Source organism: Macaca nemestrina, chromosome 1 (genome assembly GCF_043159975.1).
Source record: "Macaca nemestrina isolate mMacNem1 chromosome 1, mMacNem.hap1, whole genome shotgun sequence".
NCBI lineage: Eukaryota > Metazoa > Chordata > Mammalia > Primates > Cercopithecidae > Macaca > Macaca nemestrina.
Window position 1 is genome coordinate 83,263,545 of NC_092125.1, and position 22,372 is coordinate 83,285,916.

General features: G+C 36.1%; 1 protein-coding gene across 13 annotated transcripts in view; it reads left to right on the forward strand.

Moving 5' to 3' along the window:
* LOC105478882 (dynein axonemal heavy chain 14) overlaps window positions 1–22,372 on the forward strand; it is a 524,402-nt gene that overhangs the window by 162,104 nt on the left and 339,926 nt on the right. For all 13 annotated transcript variants that reach the window (XR_011614730.1, XR_011614739.1, XR_011614743.1 and 10 more), the window contains 2 exons: window positions 9,900–10,021; window positions 13,918–14,089. Coding sequence is in view for 10 of the 13 variants with exons in the window: in XM_071081203.1 (XP_070937304.1) it covers window positions 9,900–10,021; window positions 13,918–14,089 (294 nt within the window). In the remaining 3 variants the exon portion in view is untranslated. The remainder of the gene's footprint in view (window positions 1–9,899; window positions 10,022–13,917; window positions 14,090–22,372) is intronic.

Sequence of the window (22,372 nt, forward strand, 5' to 3'; positions counted from 1 at the left end):
TATGAGGAGATGCTGTTGAAGGTCTGGAGAACCAATGTAGGCTACAGTATTTAGGATAAACTACCAGGGAAGATAAAGCTGCAGAGACAGAGATCTTCATAGATTTGTGGCGGGTCCCTACACAAGCATTCAGTAGACCCAATCAATGACACGTGAAACTGCCAGAGGTCAGGGAAGCAACTACTTGAGAAAATTAGAGGGAACAATGCCTGGTGCTCACATGGGGCTGGGAATAGTGCCTGCATGCACAGTCGGAAGAGAAAACCTCATAATTCATAAGCACTCAAAGAGTCTTGCCACAGTAATATGGAATAACTAGTCCTGAATTAAATGTTGCTCTTGTCCTCCCTAATAGATCTTAAAAGCAAGACCTAAAATGATGAAACTGTAAGTAATTTAACTGCACCCAGATCAAAGCTCAAGACTATAGAAATATAATAATACCCAGTACCCAATAAGATAAAATGTACAATTTCTAGAATGCCATCAAAGATTAGTAGACATGCAAAAAAGAACCAAAAATAGAACTCATGATGAAAATTTAACCAATGTAAATTGAATCTGAACTGACACAGTTATTAAAATTAGAGAAAAGGACATTAAAATGATTATGTATTTATTCCATATATTAAAAAAGTTTAGAGAGAGGTACAAATATAAAAAATACCAAAATTAAACCTCTAGAGATGAAAACATTTACAATGTCTGAAGTGAAAAATACATTGGAGGAAATTAACACAGATTAAACAGTGCAGAAGAAAAGATTGGTGAATTTAAAAATATAACATTGGAAATGATTCCACATGAAACATAGGGAGAAAGAGAAATGTTAAAAATGAAAAGAGCATCAGTGAGCTGTGGGAAAGCTTCAGGCAACCTACTAGATAAATAGTTGGCGTTCCGCAAGAGGAGGAGTGAGACGGAGAAACAGAAAAAATTACTGAGAAAATAATGACCAGAAATTTTCCAAGTGTATTGAAAACCATAAAGCCATAGATTTACACTCATTACATTCTTAAGCACAAGAAACATCATAATTTCTCAAAACCAGTGGGGAAAATAGACAAATGACCAATACTAGGAATAGAAGAGGTGATATTACTACAGATTCTGTAGATATTAAAAGATAAACTGAAATATTAAAAACAACTTTAAGTTAATAAATTTAAGTACTTAAATGGGCAAATTCCTTAAAATATGCAAATTAATAAAGCTTGTTCAAGAAGAAATGGATAACTGGAATAACTATAATATGTACTAAAGATATAGAATTGATAGTTAAAAACGGTTTAAAACTTTCCTACAAGGAATAGTCTTGACCCAGATGGCTTGTGCAAAACTTTTATGAAAAAAATAATATCAGTTATGCACCAACTTTTTCAGAAAAGTGTGGAGAAAGGAATCCTCCGTAACACATTCTGTGAGGCCAGTATTACCCTGACACCAAAGCAAGACCAAGATATTATAAGAAAACAGGCTGGGTGCGGTGACTCACGCCTATAATCCCAGCACTTTGGGAGGCCGAGGCAGGCGGATCACCTGAGGTCAGGAGTTTGAGACCAACCTGGCCAACATGGTGAAACCTCGTCTCTACTAAAAATACAAAAATTAGCTGGGTGTGGTGGGGGGTGCCTGTAATCCCAGCTGCTAGGGAGGCTGAGGCAGGAGAATCGCTTGAACCTGGAAGGCAGAGGTTGCAGTGAGCTAAGATCGTGTATTTGCACTCCAGCCTGGGCAACAAGAGCGAATCAAAAAAAAAAAGAAAAGAAGAAAAAAGAAAGAAAACAGCAGATTTAGAAAGGAGATATTAATAAAATAAAAAAAACCTAGAAATCAATAGCCCTCTTAAATATAGATGCAAACATTGTAAAGAAAAATGTCCAAATCAAGTCCATCAATATATAGAGAATGTTGTATTATTACCAAGAGAGATTAACTTGAGAAATGCAAGGTTGGTTTAACATTCAAAAATCAATCTATAATTTGCCATATTAAACATAAAAAGAAAAACCAGATGATATTCTCAGTACATGTTAAAAAAATTTTACAGAATTTCAACATTCATTCCTGATTAAAATATCTCTCAACAAATTAAGAATAGAAGATAACATTCTGAATAAAGAACATCTATGAAAAACATATTGTCCTTAATGGTGAAAGACTGAACACTTTTCCCCTAAGATCAAGAATAAGGATGTTCTCCCTTACCAATTCTATTCAGTGTTTTACTGGAGTTTCCAGCCAGTATACTGAAGTAAGAAAGAGAAATAAAAGATGTCCGGATTGAAAAAGAAGAAGTAAAATATTATTTATATTCAGATGCCATGATTACCTATGTAACAAAATGAAACAAAATTTACAAACAAACTAAACTTATTTTAGCAAGTTTGCAGGATACATGATTATTATACAAAGTCAACTTCATTATATATACTGACATTGAGAAATAGCATAAAAATAAGATATATAAACCCGAGAAAAATATATAAGATCTGTACACAAAAAACTTCAAAACCCTGCAGAGAGAAATTAAAGAAGGCTTAAAAAAATGGAAGATACATTGTGTTCATCCATTGAAAGACCTAATAAACATGTCAAATATCACCAAATGGATCTCTAGATTCAATACAATCCTAATCAGAATCCTAGTAGACTACTTGTAGAAATTGACAAGCTGATTATACAATTCTTATGGAAATGTAAAGGTCCTAAAATAGTGTAAACAATTTTACAAAAGAAGAACAAAGTTGGAGTATTAAAACTACTTATTCAGAGGCTCATTATAAGGCCAGCATTATCCAAACAGGTTTTTTTTTTGGTTTAAAAAAAGACAAGAAAGACAGAGTACAGAAATAGACCCACATATGGACAACTGATTTTCAACAAATATGCAAAGATAATTCAGAGAAAAACCAGCCAATTTTTAAAGAAATGGGGCTAACATAATTGAACAATCATATGCAAAACAAACAAAAAACCCTTAAGCCACATCTTACAACATACACAACATTTAACACAAAAAAAGGATTATGGACTTAAATGCAAAACCTAAAACTATAAAACTATGAGAAAAAAACATAAGAGATATTTTTGTGACCTTGCTTTATGCAGATTTCTTCAATATGGCACCAAAAGCACTATCCATAGAAGGAAAATTTATGTATTAGATTTCATCAAAATTAAAAATGTGTGCCCCTAGAAAGACACTTTTAAGTGAACAAAAATACAAACCAGAGACTGGGAGAAAATATTTGTAAAGCATACATCTGATAAAGGACTTGTATCCAGAATATATAAAGAACTATCAAAATTCAATGATAAGAAAACAAAATAATCCTGTAAAGAAATGGGCAAAATATTAAAATAGAGACTTTACCAAAGTGGATATATGACTGGAAAAGAACACATTAAAAGATGTTTAACTACATTAGGGAGATGGTACTATCATGAGATACCACTACACACCTTAAGAAATGACTAATAAAAGATCATCCCAAGTGTTGGTGTGGATATTCAGGAATTAGAACTCTCACACACTGCTGTGCAGAATGTAAAATGTTACAAGCACTTAAAAAGTTAAAAATACATCTATCATATGATCCAGCTATTTCACTCCTAGGTATTTACCCAAGAGAAAGGAAAGCTAGGTTTATATAAAGACTTGTAAATGCAATGTTCATAGCAGTTTTATTTGTAACAGTAAAAACTGGAAACAGCCCAAGTGTACAACAGGTAAGTGATAAGCATTATCATACATGTATACATATACTTTGGAATACTACTTGGCATTAAAAAGGAAATTAAAAATAAAGGAAAAAGATTAAGAGTGAACAAAACCTTCAAGAAATATAGGATTATGTAAAGAGATCAAATCTATGACTCATTGGTGTTCCTGAAAGAGAGGCAGAGAAAGAAAACAACTTAGAAAACATATTTCAGGATATTGTTTATGAAAATTTCTTCAGCTTTACTAGAGGCCAACACTCAAATTCAGGAAACACAGAGAACCCCTGTGAGATACAGTACAAGATGACCATCCCCAAGACACGTAGTCGTCAGATTCTCCAAGTTGGAAATAAGAGAAAAAATGTTAAAGTCAGCTAGAGAGAAGGGGCAGCTCTACAAAGAAAACCCTATCAGGTTAAGAGCAGACGTCTCCGTAGAAACCCTACAAACCAAAAGAGATTGGGGCCTACATTCAGAATTCTTACAAAATAGAAATTCCGACCAAGATTTTCATATCCAGCCAAATTAGATTTCATAAGCAAAGGAGAAATAAGATCCTTTTCGGACAAGCAAATGCTGAGGGAATTTGTTACCACCAAACCTGCCTTAAAAGAGGTCCTGAAGGGAGCACTAAATAAGAAAAGGAAAGACTACTACTGGTCATTAAAATACACACTTAAATACATAGACCATTGACACTATAAAGCAACTACACAATCAAGTCTGAATAATACCCAGCGAACAACACAGTGACAATAAAATATACACATATCACTACTAACCTTGAATGTAAACAGTGTACCCCTATTAAAAGGCAAAGAGTGGCAAGTTGGATAAATAAGACCCAATAACGTACTGTCTTCAAGAGACCCATCTTAACTGCAATGACATCATAGGGTCAAAGAAAAGCATGGAGAAAAATCTACCAAGAAAACAGTAAACAGAAAAAAGCAGGAGTTGCTATTCTAATTTCAGACAAAAGCGACTTTAGAAACCAACAAAGATCAAAAAAGACAAAGAAGGGCTTTACATAATGGTAAAGGGTTCAATTCAACAAGAAGACCTAACTCTTCTAAATATATATGCACCCAACACAGGAGCATATATAAAGCAAGATATATAGAGATATATAAAGCAAGATATATAGAGATATATAAAGCAAGTTCTTAAAGACCTAGGAAGAAACTTAGATAATGACACAATAATAGTGAGAGAATTCAATGCCCTGCTAACAGTATTAGACAGATTATTGAGGCAGAAAATTAACAAAGATATTTAGGACCTGAACTTTGCACTTGATCAAATGGACCTAATAGAAATCTACAGAACTCTTCACCCCAAAACAACAGAATGTACATTCTTCTCCTATGTACATGGCACAGAAAACAATTCTCAGCAAACTTAAAATAGTTAAATCATACCAACCACACTCTCAGTCCACAGTGCAATAAAAATAGAAATCAATACTAAGAAAATTTCTCAAAACCATACAATTACATGGAAATTGAATAACCTGATCCTGAATGACTATTGGGTAAATAATGAAATTCAGAGAGAAATTAAGAAATTCTTTGAAACTAATGAGAACAAATATACAACATACCAGATATCTGGGATACAGCTAATGCAATGTTAACAGGGAAATTTATAGCACTAAACTCCCACATGAAAAAGAAAGAGCTCAAATTAACAATCTAAAACTCCCACATGAAAAAGAAAGAGCTCAAATTAACAACCTAACAATACAACCAGAGGAATTAGAGAAACAAGAGCAAACCAACCCCAAAGCTAGGAGAAGATAATAAATAACCCAAATCAGAGCTGAACTGAAGGAAACTGAGATGTGGAAAGCCATCCAAAAGACTGAGTTGAGGAGTTGGTAATTTGGAAAAATTAAGATACACAGACTTCTAGCTACAGTCATAAGAAAAAAATAGAGAAGATCCAAATAAACGCAATTATAAATGACAAAGGGGACATTACCACTGATCTGACAGAAATACAAGAAACCTTCAGTGACTACTATGAACACCACTATGCACACAAACTAGAAACACTAGAAGAAAGAGATGAATTTCTGGGCGCATACAACCTCCAAAGACTGAACCAGGAAGAAATTGAATCATTGAACAGACCAGTAATGAGTTCAAAAATTGAATATGTAATAAAAAGCTCAAGAATAGATCACAGCCAAATTCCACCAGATGTATAAAGGAGCTGGTACCATTCCTACTGAAATGATTCCAAAAAGTTCAGGAGGAGGGACTCCTCCGTGACTCATTCTGTGATGCCAGAATCATCCTGATACCAAAACCTGGCAGAACACAATGAAAAAAAACTTCAGGCCAATATCCTTGACGAACATGGACATACAAATACTAGCAAACTGAATCCAGCAGCACATCAAAAAATCTAAGCCACTCTGATGAAGCAGACTTTATCCTAGGATGCAAAGCTGGCTCAACATACACAAATGAATAAATGTGATTTATCACATAGACAGAACTAAAAACAAAAATCACATGATTATTTCAATAGATGCAGAAAAAGCTTTTGATAAAATTCAACATTCCTTTATGTTAAAAACCCTCAACAAACTAGGCTTTCAAGGAACATACTTCCAAATAATAAAAGCCATATATGACAAACCCACAGCCAACATCATACTGTATAAACAAAAGCTGGAAGCATTCCCCTTGAAGATCAGAAGAAGACAAGGATGCTATCTCTCATCACTCCTATTCACCATAGTGCTAGAAGTTCTAGCCAGAGCAATTAGGGAAGAGAAAGAAATGAAAGGCATCCAAATAGGAAGAAAGGAAGTCAAACTGTCTCAGTTTGTAGACCATATGATTCTCTACCTAGAAAATGCCACGTATTTCTGCACAAAAGCTCCTAGATCTGATAAACAACTTCAGCAAAGTTTCAGGATACAAAGTTAATGTACAAAAATCAGTAGCATTTCTGTACACCAACAACATCCAGCCTGAGAGCCAAATCAAGAATCAGTCCCATTCACAATAGGCACAAAAAGAATATGATACTAGGAATACAGCAAACCAGGAAAGTGAAACATCTTTACAAGAATTACAAAGCTTGCTCAAAGAAATCAGAGATGACACAAACAAAAGAGAAAACCATCCCACGCTCATGGATAGGAAGAATCAATATTACTAAAATGGCCATACTGCCCAAAGCATTTTACAGATTCAGTGCTGTTCCTATCATGCTACCAATGACATTCTTCACAGAATTAGAAAAATGTTTTAAAATTCATATGAAACCAAAAAGAGCCCAAATAGCCAAGTCAATACTAAGCAAAAGAACAAAGCTGGAGGCATTACATCACCTAACTTCAAACTATACTTCAAGGCTACAGTAACCAAAACAGCATGGTACTGGTACAAAAACAGACACATGGAACAGTGAAACAGAATAGAGAACCCAGAAATAAAGCCACACACCTATGACCATCTGATCTTTGACAGAGTTGATGAAAACAAGACACAGGGAAAGAATTTTATATTCTATGGAATAACTGGCTGGCCATATGCAGAAGATTGAAACTGGAACCCTTCCTTTCAACATATACAAAAATCAATTAAACATGGATTAAATACTTAACTGTAAAACCTATTTCTGTAAAAGCCCTGGAAAATAACCTAGGAAATACCATTCTAGGAGCCAAGGCAAAGGTTTCATAACAAAGTCACCAAAAGCCATTGCAATACAAACAAAAATTGACAAATGGGACCTAATTAAACTAGAGAACTTCTGCACAGGGAAAAACAAAAAACAAAAAACAAACAAAAAAAACCTATCAACAGAGTAAACAGACAACCTATAGCATGGGAAAAAATTTTTGCAAACTATGCATCTGATGAAGGTATAATATCCGGAATCTATAAGGAACTTAAACACATTTACAGGTAAAAAACAAACAACTCCATTAAAAAGTGAGTAAAGGACATGAACAGACACTTTTCAAAAGAAGACATACACATGGCCAACAAGCATATGAAACATTTCTCATCACTAATCATGAGAGAAATACCAATCAAAACCACAGTAAGATACCATCTCACACCAGTCAGAATGGCTATTATTAAAAGGTCAAAAAATAACAGATGCTGGTGAGGTTGCAGAGAAAAGGGAATGCTTATACATTGCTGGTGGGAATGTAAATTAGTGTGGTGATTTCTCAAAGTACCTAAAACAGAACTACCATTCAACCTAGCAATCCCATTATTGGCTATATACCCAAAGGAATATAAAATTGTTCTATCATAAAGACACATGCATGCTTATGTTCATCACAGTACTATTCACAATAGCAAAGATGTGGAATCAACCTAAATGCCCATCAACAGTAGACTGGATAAAGAAAATGTGGTACATATACCCCAAGGGATACTATACAGCCAGAAGAATGAGATCATGTTCTTTGTAGCATCTTGGATGGAGATGGAGGTCATTTTCCTAAGCAAACTAAGACAGGAACAGTAAACCAAATACTGCATGTTCTCACTCATAAATGGGAGCTAAACATTGAGTACACATGGACACAAAGAATGGAACAACAGAGATTGGGGCCTACTTGAGGGTGGAGGGTTGGAGAAGGGTGAGGATAAAAAAGCTGCCTATTGTGTGCTATGTTATTACCTGGGTAACAAAATAACCTGTATACCAAATCCCTGTGACATGCAATTTACTTGTATAATCTGCACATGTACTTGTGAACCTAAAAGTTATACAGAAAAAGGGAATGAACTATTGATATAAGTAACAATATGGATCAGTCTCAAAATAATTATGCTAAGTGAAAGAAGTCAGAGCAAAGGGAATACATGTTGTATGATTCTGTTTATATAAAATTCTGGAAAATACAAACTATAGTTTCAGAAAGTAGATCAGTGGTTGCCTAGTGGTAGGGGTAGGAAGGGATAGGAGGAAGGAATTCCAACAGGACACAAAGAACGCTTTCAGGGTAATGGATATGTTTGTTATCTTGATTGTAGTGGTCATTTGACAGGTAGAAGAACATGTTAAAATTCATAGAATTGTATACTTTAATTAATGTATTTATTTTTGATATGGAGTCTTGCTTTGTCACCCAGGCTGGAGTGCAGTGGCACAGTCTCTGCCCACTGAGTATCTGGGATTACCGGCATCTGCCACCATGCCTGGCTAATTTGTTGTTGTTGTTGTTGTTGTATTTTTAGTGGAGATGGGGTTTCACCATGTTGGCCAGGCTGGTCTGAAACTCCTGACCTCAAGTGATCTGCGTGCCTCATCTTCCCAAAGTGCTGGGATTACAGGTGTGAGCCACCGTGCACGGACAAAATTGTATACTTTAAGTATGTGCAGTTTCTTGTGTATCAGTGATACCTTAATAAAGCTATTGAAATATAAAATAAAGTTAAAAAGTAAGAAATATGGAGGTAAGTACCAGAAGTCAAATATAAATGAGTTATAAATGGTTCCCCATGAGGAGCCAGAGAGTTAGGCGATGGGCAAGTCCACTGGTTTCCAAATAAGCCTTTTAGTATTAATTTATTTTTAACCATTTTCCTATTATTTTAATAAACATAGCAGTTGGAAAAAGACACTATAGCCATACAATGGAATTTTCTGAAATCATTAAAATAGTGAAGAAAACGTGTAAGTACTGACATAAAACCTCTCTAGAAGACATTATTTGTTATGAAATGCAAGTTATAAAACAACGTATATCATATGGTTGTATTTATATTTATATAATACATTAGGGATATTGTATGTGTATCTATATGTGAAATTATGCTTAAAGAAAGGACTGAAATAATATGCATATCACATTTCTGGTTGTTTCCTCTGTGATAAGAAGTAGGAAATAAGTGTTGAATGCTAGACATACATGTTAATTTCTACATGTATATGTGTGTTACTCAAATCTTTTACAAAAATATTTGCTTGTTGTATAATAAATATGACAGCAAATGGATGAACAGGACATCTTAAACCTCTCCTACAACTAAATATAATTAGATCTGTATTCATTTATGTGACCTTCTATTAATTATTTCTGTATGTCAATGACTGATAATCACCTTTGATCTGTTTCTGTTATGTAACTCTTAAAGAAGAATTTTATATATTTAGATTTGTTTGTATATCTGTTTCTATCATTGTAGGATCTTGTGAATGAATGGGATCAAAACTTGACTCTCTTCTCTTACACCCTTGAGGAATGGATGAATTGTCAAAGAAATTGGCTTTATCTTGAACCAATCTTTCATTCTTCAGAAATAAGAAGGTAAAATACCATATACGGGTTAAAAATGCATTGTGAGTAATTTATTTTCTTTAATTCTTGAGAAATCATTTCTTCAATGAACAGTCAAGCTATCCTATCCTACTTATAGACACAGGAGTATAATTTGCTGAATCATTATTATTTTTCTTTCATAAAAGATTATAAGCACATTTTTGTAAACCTTATTACTTGACTATTGGTATAAAAATATAAAGAGCTAAGAAAGAAGGGTTAATACATCATTATTGGCTGGGCACATTCACTAACACCTGTAATCTCAGCACTTTGGGAGGCCGAGGCAGGTGGATCACTTGAGGTCAGGAGTTCAAGACCAGCCTGGCCAACATGGTGAAACCCTGTCTCTATTAAACATACAAAAATTAGGTGGGCATGGTGGTGGGCACCTGCAATCCCAGCTACTCGGGGGGCTGAGGCAGGAGAATCACTTGAATCTGGGAAGTGGAGGTTGCAGTGAGCCAAGATTGTGCCACTGCTCCAGCCTGGGCGACAGAGCATTGCTCTGTATTTTTTAAAAAGTATCAGATACATCATTATAATCCCAAAACTACAATATTATGTGTCTCTTTCGTTCTGGAATACTAGTGTGGTTTTGATGTGAATCATAAACATGTTTTTAGTAGCATTCATACATTAGTAAGAATTTCTTAGGCTGAGTGTGATGGCTCATGCCTGTAATCCCAACACTTTGAGAGGCCAAGATCACCTGAGCACAGGAGTTTGAGACCATCCTGGGCAACATAGGGAAACCACATGTCTAAAAAAAAAAAACAAAAAAACCCAGCAGGGTTGGTATCACATGCCTGTGGTCCCACCCAGCAACTTGGGAGGTTGAGGTGAGAGGATGGCTTGGACCCAGAAGGCCATGGCTGCAATGAGCTGTGACTGCACGATGGCACCCCAGCCTGATCCATACCACAGAGAGACACTGTTTCAAGAAAATAAATAAATAAATAAATAAATAAATTTATTACTATTACTTTGCGCCAGATGGAAGAATAGAGGGCCTGGGCAATTGTTAAAAATTCCACCTTTAAAAAACACCATACCATTCCAATTAATTGACCTCTGACTTTTTAAAGTGATTGGTCTTAAGGGTGCTCAAGTTGAGACAAATAAATTAGGCAGAATTTAAACTATTGATAGCAAATCATACAAGCTAGTTTAGCAGCCATTCTGAAATAAGGTAGGAAAACATCGGGTGTGTATTTGAAAGGCCTATTATAGCAATGGAAAATCTGGAAAATCTTATGTCATAATATTGAGGCCATCCTGGGCAACGTAGGGAAACCCCATATCTTAAAAAAAAATACAGCCAGGGTTGCTACATAAATACACAAGTGTAAAATATTATATCATTTTAGCTGGGATTGCAGGTGCCCACCACCATGACCACCTAATTTTTGTATGTTTAGTAGAGACAGGGTTTCAAAATGTTGGCCAGGCTGGTCTTGAACTCCTGACCTCAAGTGATCCACCTGCCTCGGCCTCCCAAAGTGCTGGGATTACAGGCGTGAGTGAATGTGCCCAGCCAATAATGATGTATTAGCAATTCTTTCTTAGCTCTTTATATTTTTATACCAATAGTCAAGTAATAAGGCTTAGAAAATAAGTCAAGTAATAAGGCTTACATAAATGCAAAATATTATGTCAAGTATTTTGTATTTTATTTTGGAGGCAAAGGGAAGCCATTAGATTACAAAAGGGAACAGTTTAAATATAAGTATTGCTTTGTGGGGAACAATATCCATTTGTATTACACATGTATATTTCTTATATGTGTTACACATGTATATTTCTTACATGAATGCTTGGGATTCTTTTATTTGATTGATCTGTAGTTGTTCTGAAAGTTCTCAAAGGTGAAACCACATATCTAAGGTGTATGTCCTTATGGATGCAACAACGTTGAGCCTTAAGTTTAAACTTTAATACTACCTTTTACTAAAGATCAGAATCCTTGGCAAGAGCGTTCAAAGTGTCACTAAATGGTTCCTTTATAGGATTTTCTGAAGTTGAAAAAGATGTTTTCAACTATAGGATTCTTAAGGCATCTATATAATAGATCTAAAGAAAAGAAAAAGTGGGTCTATAATGGATCTGCCTTTGAGTAATGGAGCAGGATGATGAGCCCTGATACCAGGGAAAAAGCATGAAGAAGAAGAATGGGACAAGAGATGCATTACAGGGGCAGACTATCTAAAGGGAATATATGAGAGTATAGAATGCAGTGCTGTTTACCAGAGCTCCAAACTAACTATGAGGGCTGTGCTAGGACATCCCAGAGACATTGGAAGGATACTTAAGAGAAGGTGAGACTGAAGTCTCCTCCTTGATAGGATTTTTGCTGAGCTACAGAAAACTTCTAGGTCCATCATGCAAGATAGGGAATGGGATAATAGTGGAAGGGTTCTTGGGAGATTTTGACATGTATTTCCCTAGAGTGTAGGGACATTAGAAACCAGCGCTTGCCTCTTCTCTGGAGAATTTTAAAGCAGCCTTTAATAACAGGGCAAGGAAGAAGTACAAGAATACATGGTTATCTTAGACCAGTGGTCTTCAACCAGAGGTGATTTTTTGACCTCTGGGGGACATTTCACAGTCTGGAAACATTTTTACTTGTCACAAGTGAGGGGATACTACTGGCATCTCATGGGTATAGGTCAGGATATTGTTGAACATTCTACAATGCACCAGAACCTCTCCCTACCCCCAACCCCCCACACCAAACAAAGAATTATGTAGTCCAAAATGTCAACAGTGCAGAAACTGAGAAATCCTGACAGACATAGTAGGAGTTTCCAAGCTAGAGCCATCTTGGAAGATCTCCACCCCAAAATGGCAGAACAAGGGAGTCCCAGAAGTGTATTACTTAGAGCAGGAGCTTGAGGAATGGTTGTAAGAGGTCAGCTGGCAAGCGCCAAGAGGTTGCGATATAGAGGTTCCTGTTGGGGTGCTCTGAAATCTCCAGCAATGTAGCTTATGGATATCTGCCATGACAGAGGGCATGCAAGAGGCAAAAGAGGATTCAAAGTAACACTAGCTGAGTTAAGAAAAAAAAGTCCCTCTAAATTCCTCCCCTCTTCAACTTCAGAGCCAAGAGGAGTTTGAATCAGGTTGAGGCTAGGGTGGGAGAGGGGTAGGAAATATAGGTGAAGAGAAAAAAAGTGAAAGAATGCAACTATATTATTGTAGAAAATATCTCCCTCATTCAATTCCAATAACAGCAGAAACAAAACTAAATATATTAATGGTTTATCACCTCACATGTGGGTTTTGCTTCCCTTTTCCAAAGGGAGAAAATAATGATAATATTCTGTAAAGGAAAATTTATATACCAAGGCTGACATGGCCCTTACATTTTCTTATCCTCTAAGATGAGATAACCATTAATAGAACTTTAGTGTTTTTATACATACCTCTATCCTCTTGCTTCTAAGCTGAATGCCGTCTGTGTCTTCTATTCACATCAAAGCTCTATTCCTTTAAAACACGGATTAAATAGTGTCTTCTCCAAGAAGCTCTTGGCAGATACCATTTCTGCTCCAGAATGTCAGTAACCCTTTGTTTTATTACATTTCTTAGGACACAAATTATTTCTACTTACCTTACGTAGAATTTCTATATATCTGTCTTCCACTGTATACTAAGTATAATCTTGTTAAATGATGGTTGTTGTGTCTAATTTATCCATTTCTTACTATGTACATCACTTGTACATAATAGGCACTTAAAACCTATCTTTGATGATTTATCAATAAAATTTAACATCAAATGTTTTGTAACTCAAACAGTATTCCATGGCAATGCATTACATTATAGATTTTAATTATAGTGCCTTCAAAAAAATAAAATGACATCTAATTTTGTTTCTAAAGGCAACTCCCAGCAGAAACAGAACTTTTCTCTCAAGTGATTTCCATGTGGAAAAAAATAATGTCAAAAATACAAAACAAACAGAATGCTTTGCAAATAACCACTTCTGCAGGAGTCCTTGAAATTCTGCAAAATTGTAATATACATCTTGAACATATAAAGAAAAGCCTTGAGGTAAAACTATAGCAATTCTAAAGCAGTGAATCATTTAACAAAAGTAAAGTAAAAGTTATATAATGTAATCTACTGCAGAAGCTAATTCCAGTGCAGATTTTCTTTATTTTAGCTGCCAACAATTTTTTAAACTCTTAGTACCTATAGAGTTAATAAAAATATTATCAAAAGGAAAAGTGTATGGACTAATCTAAATGACCATTGGCAAATTATCAAACTTTTGAATGCCCAGGTTCCCTTACCTTTTATTTTTATTTTATTTATTTATTTATTTATTTATTTTTGACACGGAGTCTTGCTCTGTCGCCCAGGCTGGAGTACAGTGGCGCGATCTTGGCTCACTGCAAGCTTCGCCTGCCAGGTTCACACCATTCTCCTGCCTCAGCCTCCTGAGCAGCTGGAACTACAGGCACCCGCCACCACACCCGGCTAATTTTTTGTATTTTTAGTAGAGACAGGGTTTCACCGTGTTGGCCCGGATGGTCTCGATCTCCTGACCTCATGATCCGCCTGTCTCGGCCTCCCAAAGTGTTGGGATTACAGGCGTGAGCCACCGCGCCCGGCCTTACGTTTTATTTTTCAAGAGAGATATCCTATCTTTTTTTTTAATATAAGACATGACTTCCTTCAGAAGGTTAATACTTTTTAAAAATATTGTTAGTTTTTAATTTTTGTAGATACATAGTAGGTGTATATATTTATGGGGTACATGAGATATTTTAATGCAGGCATACAATATAAAATAATCACATCAAGGTAAAAGGGGTATCCATAGCCTCAAGCACTTACCCTTTGTGTTAAAAATAATCCAATGATAATCTTTTAGTTATTTTTAAATGTAAAATTAAATTATTGGTGAGTATGGTCACCCCATTCAACTATCAAATACTAGACCTTATTCATTCTGTTTTTTGTACCCATTAACTATTTCTTCTTCTCTCTCTCCCATTCTCTCCACTACTCCTCCTATCCTCTGGTAATTATCCTTCTACTGTCTGTCTCCATGATTTCAGTTGCTTCAAATTTCAGTTTGAAATTTATTTGTGGGAATTTCAGTTCCCACAAATAAATGAGAACATATGAAGTTTGTGTTTTTGTGCCTGGCTTTTTTTTGCTTAACATAATGACCTCCAGTTCCATCCATGTTGTTGCAGATGACAAGATCTCATTCTTTTTTATGGCCGAATAATACTCCATTTTGTATATATACCACATTTTCTTTATCCATTCATCTGTCGACAGACACTTGGGTTGCTTCCAAATTTTGGTTATTGTGAATAGTGCTGCAATAAACACAGAGTGCAGATACATCTTCAATATACTGATTTCCTTCCTTTTGGGTATATACCTAACAGTGGAGTTGCTGAATCTTATGGTAGCTCTATTTTTGGTTTTTTGAGGAACCTCCAAACTGTTCTCCATAGTGGTTGTACTAATTTACATTCCCACAGTATTACAAGGGTTCCCTTTTCTCCGTATCCTTGCCAACATTTGTTATTGCCTGTCTTTTAGATAAAAGCCATTTTAACTGAAGTGAGATAATATCTCATTGTCACTTTGATTTGCATTTCCCTGATGATAAGTGATAATAAACACTTTTTCGTATACCTGTGTGATGGTTAGTTTTGTGTCAACTTTACTGTATTAAAGGATGCAAAGTATTGTTCCTGGGTGTGTCTGTGAGGGTGTTGTCAAAGGAGATTAACATTTGAGTCAGTGGACTGGGAGAGCCAGACCCACCCTCAGTCTGGGTGGACACCATCTAATCAGCTGCCAGTGCAGCTAGGATAAAAACAGGGAGAGGAATGTGGAAGGACTAGACTGGCTGAGTCTTCTGGCCTTTCTCTTTTTCCCTTGCTGGATGCTTCCTGCCCTTGAACATCAGACTCCAAGTTCTTCAGCTTTTGGACTATTGGACTTACACCAGTGGTTTGCCAGGGGCTCTCAGGCCTTCAGCCACAGACTGAAGGCTACACTGTTGGCTTCCCTACCTTTGAGGTTTTGGGACTCTAACTGACTTTCTTGTTTCTCAGCTTGCAGACGACCTATTGTGGGACTTCACCTTGTGATTTGTGTTAGTCAATACTCCTTAATAAACTCCCTTTCATATATACTTCTATCCAATTAGTCCCTTCCCTCTAGAGAACCCTAATACAACCTGGTAGGCATTTATTTGTATGTCTTCTTTTGAGAAATGTCTGTTCAGATATTTTGCCCATTTTAAAATCAGATTATTAAATTACTATTACTTTTTTTCCTATAGAGCTGTTTGAACTCCATGTATATTCTATTAATAGTTATTAATCTCTTGTCAGATGGATAGTTTAAAAGTATTTTCTCCCATTCTGTGGATTGCCTCTTCATTATTTTGTTGATTGTTTCCTTTGTTGTGCAAAAGCTTTTTAACTTGATATGATCCCATTTGTCCATTTTTCCTGTGGTTGTCTGTGCTCATGAGGTACTACTCAAGAAATCTTTGCCCAGTCTAATATCCTGCAGAATTTCCACAGCATTTTCTTTTAGTAGTTTAATAATTTGAGGTCTCAGTGGTAAATCCATTTTAATTTGATTTTTGTATATGACAAAAGACAGGAGTCTAGTTTTATTCTTCTGCATATGGATATCCAATTTTTCCTGCACCTTTTGTTGAGGAAACTGCCCTTTTTCCAATGTATGTTCTTGGCACCTTGGTCAAAAATGAGTTCACTGTAGACGTATGGATTTGTTTCTGGATTTCTCATTCTGTTCCACTGGTCTGTGTGTCTTTTTTTATGTGACTACTGTGCTATTTTGGTTACTGTAGTTCTGTGATACAGTTTAAAGTCAGGTAATGTGATTCTTCCAGCTTTGTTCTTTTTGCCCAGGATAGCTTTGGATATTCTGGGTCTTTTGTGGCTCAATATAAATTTTACGATAGTTTTTCTATTTCTGTGAAGAATGTAATTGGTACTCTGATAGGGAGTGCATTGAATCTGTACATTGCTTTGAGTAGTGGGGACATTTTAACAATATTGGTTCTTGCAATTCATGAATATAGAATATCTTTCCATTTTTTGGTGTCCTCATCAATTTCTTGCATCAATGTTTTATATTTTTTACTATAGAGATCTTTCACTTCTTAGGTTGATTCCTAGGTACTTAATTTTATGTGTAGCTATTGTAAATGAGATTACCTTCTTGATTTTTTTTTCAAATTATTCACTCTTGGCATATAGAAAAGGTACTGATTTTTGTATGTTGATTTTTGTATCCTGTAACTTTACTTGTTTATCAGTTCTAATAGTTTTTTGGTGGAGTCTTTAGGTTTTTCCTAATATAAGATCATATCATCTGCAAACAAGGAGAGTTTGACTTCTTTTCCAACTTGGATGCCCTTTGTTTTTCTTTTTTCTGATTGCTCTAGCTAGGACTTCCAGTATTACGTTGAATAACAGTGGGGAAACTGGGCACCCTCTATGACCTTCCAGATTTAGAGAAAAGGCTTTCATTTTCTCCCCATTTAGTGTGATACTAGCTGTGAGTCTGTCATATGTGGCTTTTATTATGTTGGATATGTTTCTTCTATATTCAATGTTGAATTTAATCAAATGCTTTTTCAGCATCAATTGAAATGATCATATGGTTTTTGTTCTTTATTCTGTTGATATGATGTTTCACACTGATTTATTTGCATATTTTGAACCATCATTGCATAACTGGGATGAATCCCACTTGGTCATGATAAATGACCTTTTAAATGTGTTGTTGACTTTGGTTTGCATGCATTTTGTTGAGGATTTTTGCATCAATTTCCACCAGGGATGTGGGCCTGTAGTTTTCTTTTTTAATGTGTCTTTGTCTGCTTTTAGTATCAGGGTAATACTGACATCACAGAATGAGTTTGGAAGTATTCCCTTCTCTATTTTTGGAAGACATTTTGAGGATTGGTATTAGTTCTTCTCTAAATATTTGGCAAAATTCAGCAGTGAAGCATCAGGTCCTGGGCTTTTCTTTTTTTTTTTTTTTTTTTGTTTTTAATTTATTTATTATTATTATACTTTAAGTTGTAGGGTACATGTGCATAACGTGCAGGTTTGTTACATATGTATACTTGTGCCATGTTGCTGTGCTGCACCCATCAACTCGTCATTTACATCAGGTATAACTCCCAGTGCAATCCCTCCCCCCGCCCCCCTCCCCATGATAGGCCCCGGTGTGTGATGTTCCCCTTTCTGAGTCCAAGTGATCTCATTGTTCAGTTCCCACCTATGAGTGAGAACATGCGGTGTTTGGTTTTCTGTTCTTGTGATAGTTTGCTAAGAATGATGGTTTCCAGCTGCATCCATGTCTCTACAAAGGACACAAACTCATCCTTTTTTATGGCTGCATAGTATTCCATGGTGTATATGTGCCACATTTTCTTAATCCAATCTGTCACTGATGGACATTTGGGATGATTCCAAGTCTTTGCTATTGTGAATAGTGCTGCAATAAACATACGTGTGCATGTGTCTTTATAGCAGCATAATTTATAATCCTTTGGGTATATACCCAGTAATGGGATGGCTGGGTCATATGGTACATCTAGTTCTAGATCCTTGAGGAATCGCCATACTGTTTTCCATAATGGTTGAACTAGTTTACAATCCCACCAACAGTGTAAAAGTGTTCCTATTTCTCCACATCCTCTCCAGCACCTGTTGTTTCCTGACTTTTTAATGATCGCCATTCTAACTGGTGTGAGATGGTATCTCATTGTGGTTTTGATTTGCATTTCTCTGATGGCCAGTGATGATGAGCATTTTTTCATGTGTCTGTTGGCTGTATGAATGTCTTCTTTTGAGAAATGTCTGTTCATATCCTTTGCCCACTTTTTGATGGGGTGGTTTGTTTTTTTCTTGTAAATTTGTTTGAGTTCTTTGTAGGTTCTGGATATTAGCCCTTTGTCAGATGAGTAGATTGCAAAAATTTTCTCCCATTCTGTAGGTTGCCTGTTCACTCTGATGGTAGTTTCTTTTGCTGTACAGAAGCTCTTTAATTTAATGAGATCCCATTTGTCAATTTTGGCTTTTGCTGCCGTTGCTTTTGGTGTTTTAGACATGAAGTCTTTGCCCATGCCTATGTCCTGAATGGTACTACCTAGGTTTTCCTCTAGGATTTTTATGGTATTAGGTCTAACATTTAAGTCTCTAATCCATCTTGAATTAATTTTCGTATAAGGAGTAAGGAAAGGATCCAGTTTCAGCTTTCTACTTATGGCTAGCCAATTTTCCCAGCACCATTTATTAAATAGGGAATCCTTTCCCCATTTCTTGTTTTTGTCAGGTTTGTCAAAGATCAGATGGCTGTAGATGTGTGGTATTATTTCTGAGGACTCTGTTCTGTTCCATTGGTCTATATCTCTGTTTTGGTACCAGTACCATGCTGTTTTGGTTACTGTAGCCTTGTAGTATAGTTTGAAGTCAGGTAGCGTGATGCCTCCAGCTTTGTTCTTTTGACTTAGGATTGTCTTGGAGATGCGGGCTCTTTTTTGGTTCCATATGAACTTTAAAGCAGTTTTTTCCAATTCTGTGAAGAAACTCATTGGTAGCTTGATGGGGATGGCATTGAATCTATAAATTACCTTGGGCAGTATGGCCATTTTCACGATATTGATTCTTCCTATCCATGAGCATGGTATGTTCTTCCATTTGTTTGTGTCCTCTTTGATTTCACTGAGCAGTGGTTTGCAGTTCTCCTTGAAGAGGTCCTTTACATCCCTTGTAAGTTGGATTCCTAGGTATTTTATTCTCTTTGAAGCAATTGTGAATGGAAGTTCATTCCTGATTTGGCTCTCTGTTTGTCTGTTACTGGTGTATAAGAATGCTTGTGATTTTTGCACATTAATTTTGTATCCTGAGACTTTGCTGAAGTTGCTTATCAGCTTAAGGAGATTTTGGGCTGAGACAATGGGGTTTTCTAAATATACAATCATGTCATCTGCAAACAGGGACAATTTGACTTCTTCTTTTCCTAACTGAATACCCTTGATTTCTTTCTCTTGCCTAATTGCCCTAGCCAGAACTTCCAACACTATGTTGAATAGGAGTGGTGAGAGAGGGCATCCCTGTCTTGTGCCAGTTTTCAAAGGGAATTTTTCCAGTTTTTGCCCATTCAGTATGATATTGGCTGTGGGTTTGTCATAAATAGCTCTTATTATTTTGAGGTACGTTCCATCAATACCGAATTTATTGAGCGTTTTTAGCATGAAGGGCTGTTGAATTTTGTCAAAAGCCTTTTCTGCATCTATTGAGATAATCATGTGGTTCTTGTCTTTGGTTCTGTTTATATGCTGGATTATGTTTATTGATTTGCATATGTTGAAGCAGCCTTGCATCCCAGGGATGAAGCCCACTTGATCATGGTGGATAAGCTTTTTGATGTGTTGCTGAATCCGGTTTGCCAGTATTTTATTGAGGATTTTTGCATCGATGTTCATCTGGGATATTGGTCTAAAATTCTCTTTTTTTGTTGTGTCTCTGCCAGGCTTTGGTATCAGGATGATGTTGGCCTCATAAAATGAGTTAGGGAGGATTCCCTCTTTTTCTATTGATTGGAATAGTTTCAGAAGGAATGGTACCAACTCCTCCTTGTACCTCTGGTAGAATTCAGCTGTGAATCCATCTGGTCCTGGACTTTTTTTGGTTGGTAGGCTATTAATTATTGCCTCAATTTCAGAGCCTGCTATTGGTCTATTCAGGGATTCAACTTCTTCCTGGTTTAGTCTTGGAAGAGAGTAAGCGTCCAGGAAATTATCCATTTCTTCTAGATTTTCCAGTTTATTTGCGTAGAGGTGTTTATAGTATTCTCTGATGGTAGTTTGTATTTCTGTGGGGTCGGTGGTGATATCCCCTTTATCATTTTTAATTGCGTTGATTTGATTCTTCTCTCTTTTCTTCTTTATTAGTCTTGCTAGCGGTCTGTCAATTTTGTTGATCTTTTCAAAAAACCAACTCCTCGATTCATTGATTTTTTGGAGAGTTTTTTGTGTCTCTATCTCCTTCAGTTCTGCTCTGATCTTAGTTATTTCTTGCCTTCTGCTAGCTTTCGAATGTGTTTGCTCTTGCTTCTCTAGTTCTTTTAATTGTGATGTTAGAGTGTCAATTTTAGATCTTTCCTGCTTTCTCTTGTGGGCATTTAGTGCTATAAATTTCCCTCTACACACTGCTTTAAATGTGTCCCAGAGATTCTGGTATGTTGTATCTTTGTTCTCATTGGTTTCAAAGAACATCTTTATTTCTGCCTTCATTTCGTTATGTACCCAGTAGTCATTCAGGAGCAGGTTGTTCAGTTTCCATGTAGTTGAGTGGTTTTGATTGAGTTTCTTAGTCCTGAGTTTTAGTTTGATTGCACTGTGGTCTGAGAGACAGTTTGTTATAATTTCTGTTCTTGTACATTTGCTGAGGAGTGCTTTACTTCCAATTACATGGTTGATTTTGGAGTAAGTACGATGTGGTGCTGAGAAGAATGTATATTCTGTTGATTTGGGGTGGAGAGTTCTATAGATGTCTATTAGGTCTGCTTGCTGCAGAGATGAGTTCAATTCCTGGATATCCTTGTTAACTTTCTGTCTCGTTGATCTGTCTAATGTTGACAGTGGAGTGTTGAAGTCTCCCATTATTATTGTATGGGAGTCTAAATCTCTTTGTAAGTCTCTAAGGACTTGCTTGATGAATCTGGGTGCTCCTGTATTGGGTGCATATATATTTAGGATAGTTAGCTCTTCCTGTTGAATTGATCCCTTTACCATTATGTAATGGCCTTCTTTGTCTCTTTTGATCTTTGATGGTTTAAAGTCTGTTTTATCAGAGACTAGTATTGCAACCCCCGCTTTTTTTTGTTCTCCATTTGCTTGGTAAATCTTCCTCCATCCCTTTATTTTGAGCCTATGTATGTCTCTGCGTGTGAGATGGGTCTCCTGAATACAGCAGACTGATGGGTCTTGACTCTTGATCCAATTTGCCAGTCTGTGTCTTTTAATTGGAGCATTTAGTCCATTTACATTTAAGGTTAAGATTTTTATGTGTGAACTTGATCCTGCCATTATGATATTAACTGGTTATTTTGCTCGTTAGTTGATGCAGTTTCTTCCTAGCCTCGATGGTCTTTACATTTTGGCATGTTTTTGCAATGGCTGGTACCGGTTGTTCCTTTCCATGTTGAGTGCTTCCTTCAGGGTCTCTTGTAAGGCAGGCCTAGTGGTGACAAAATCTCTAAGCATTGGCTTATCTGTAAAGGATTTTATTTCTCCTTCACTTATGAAAC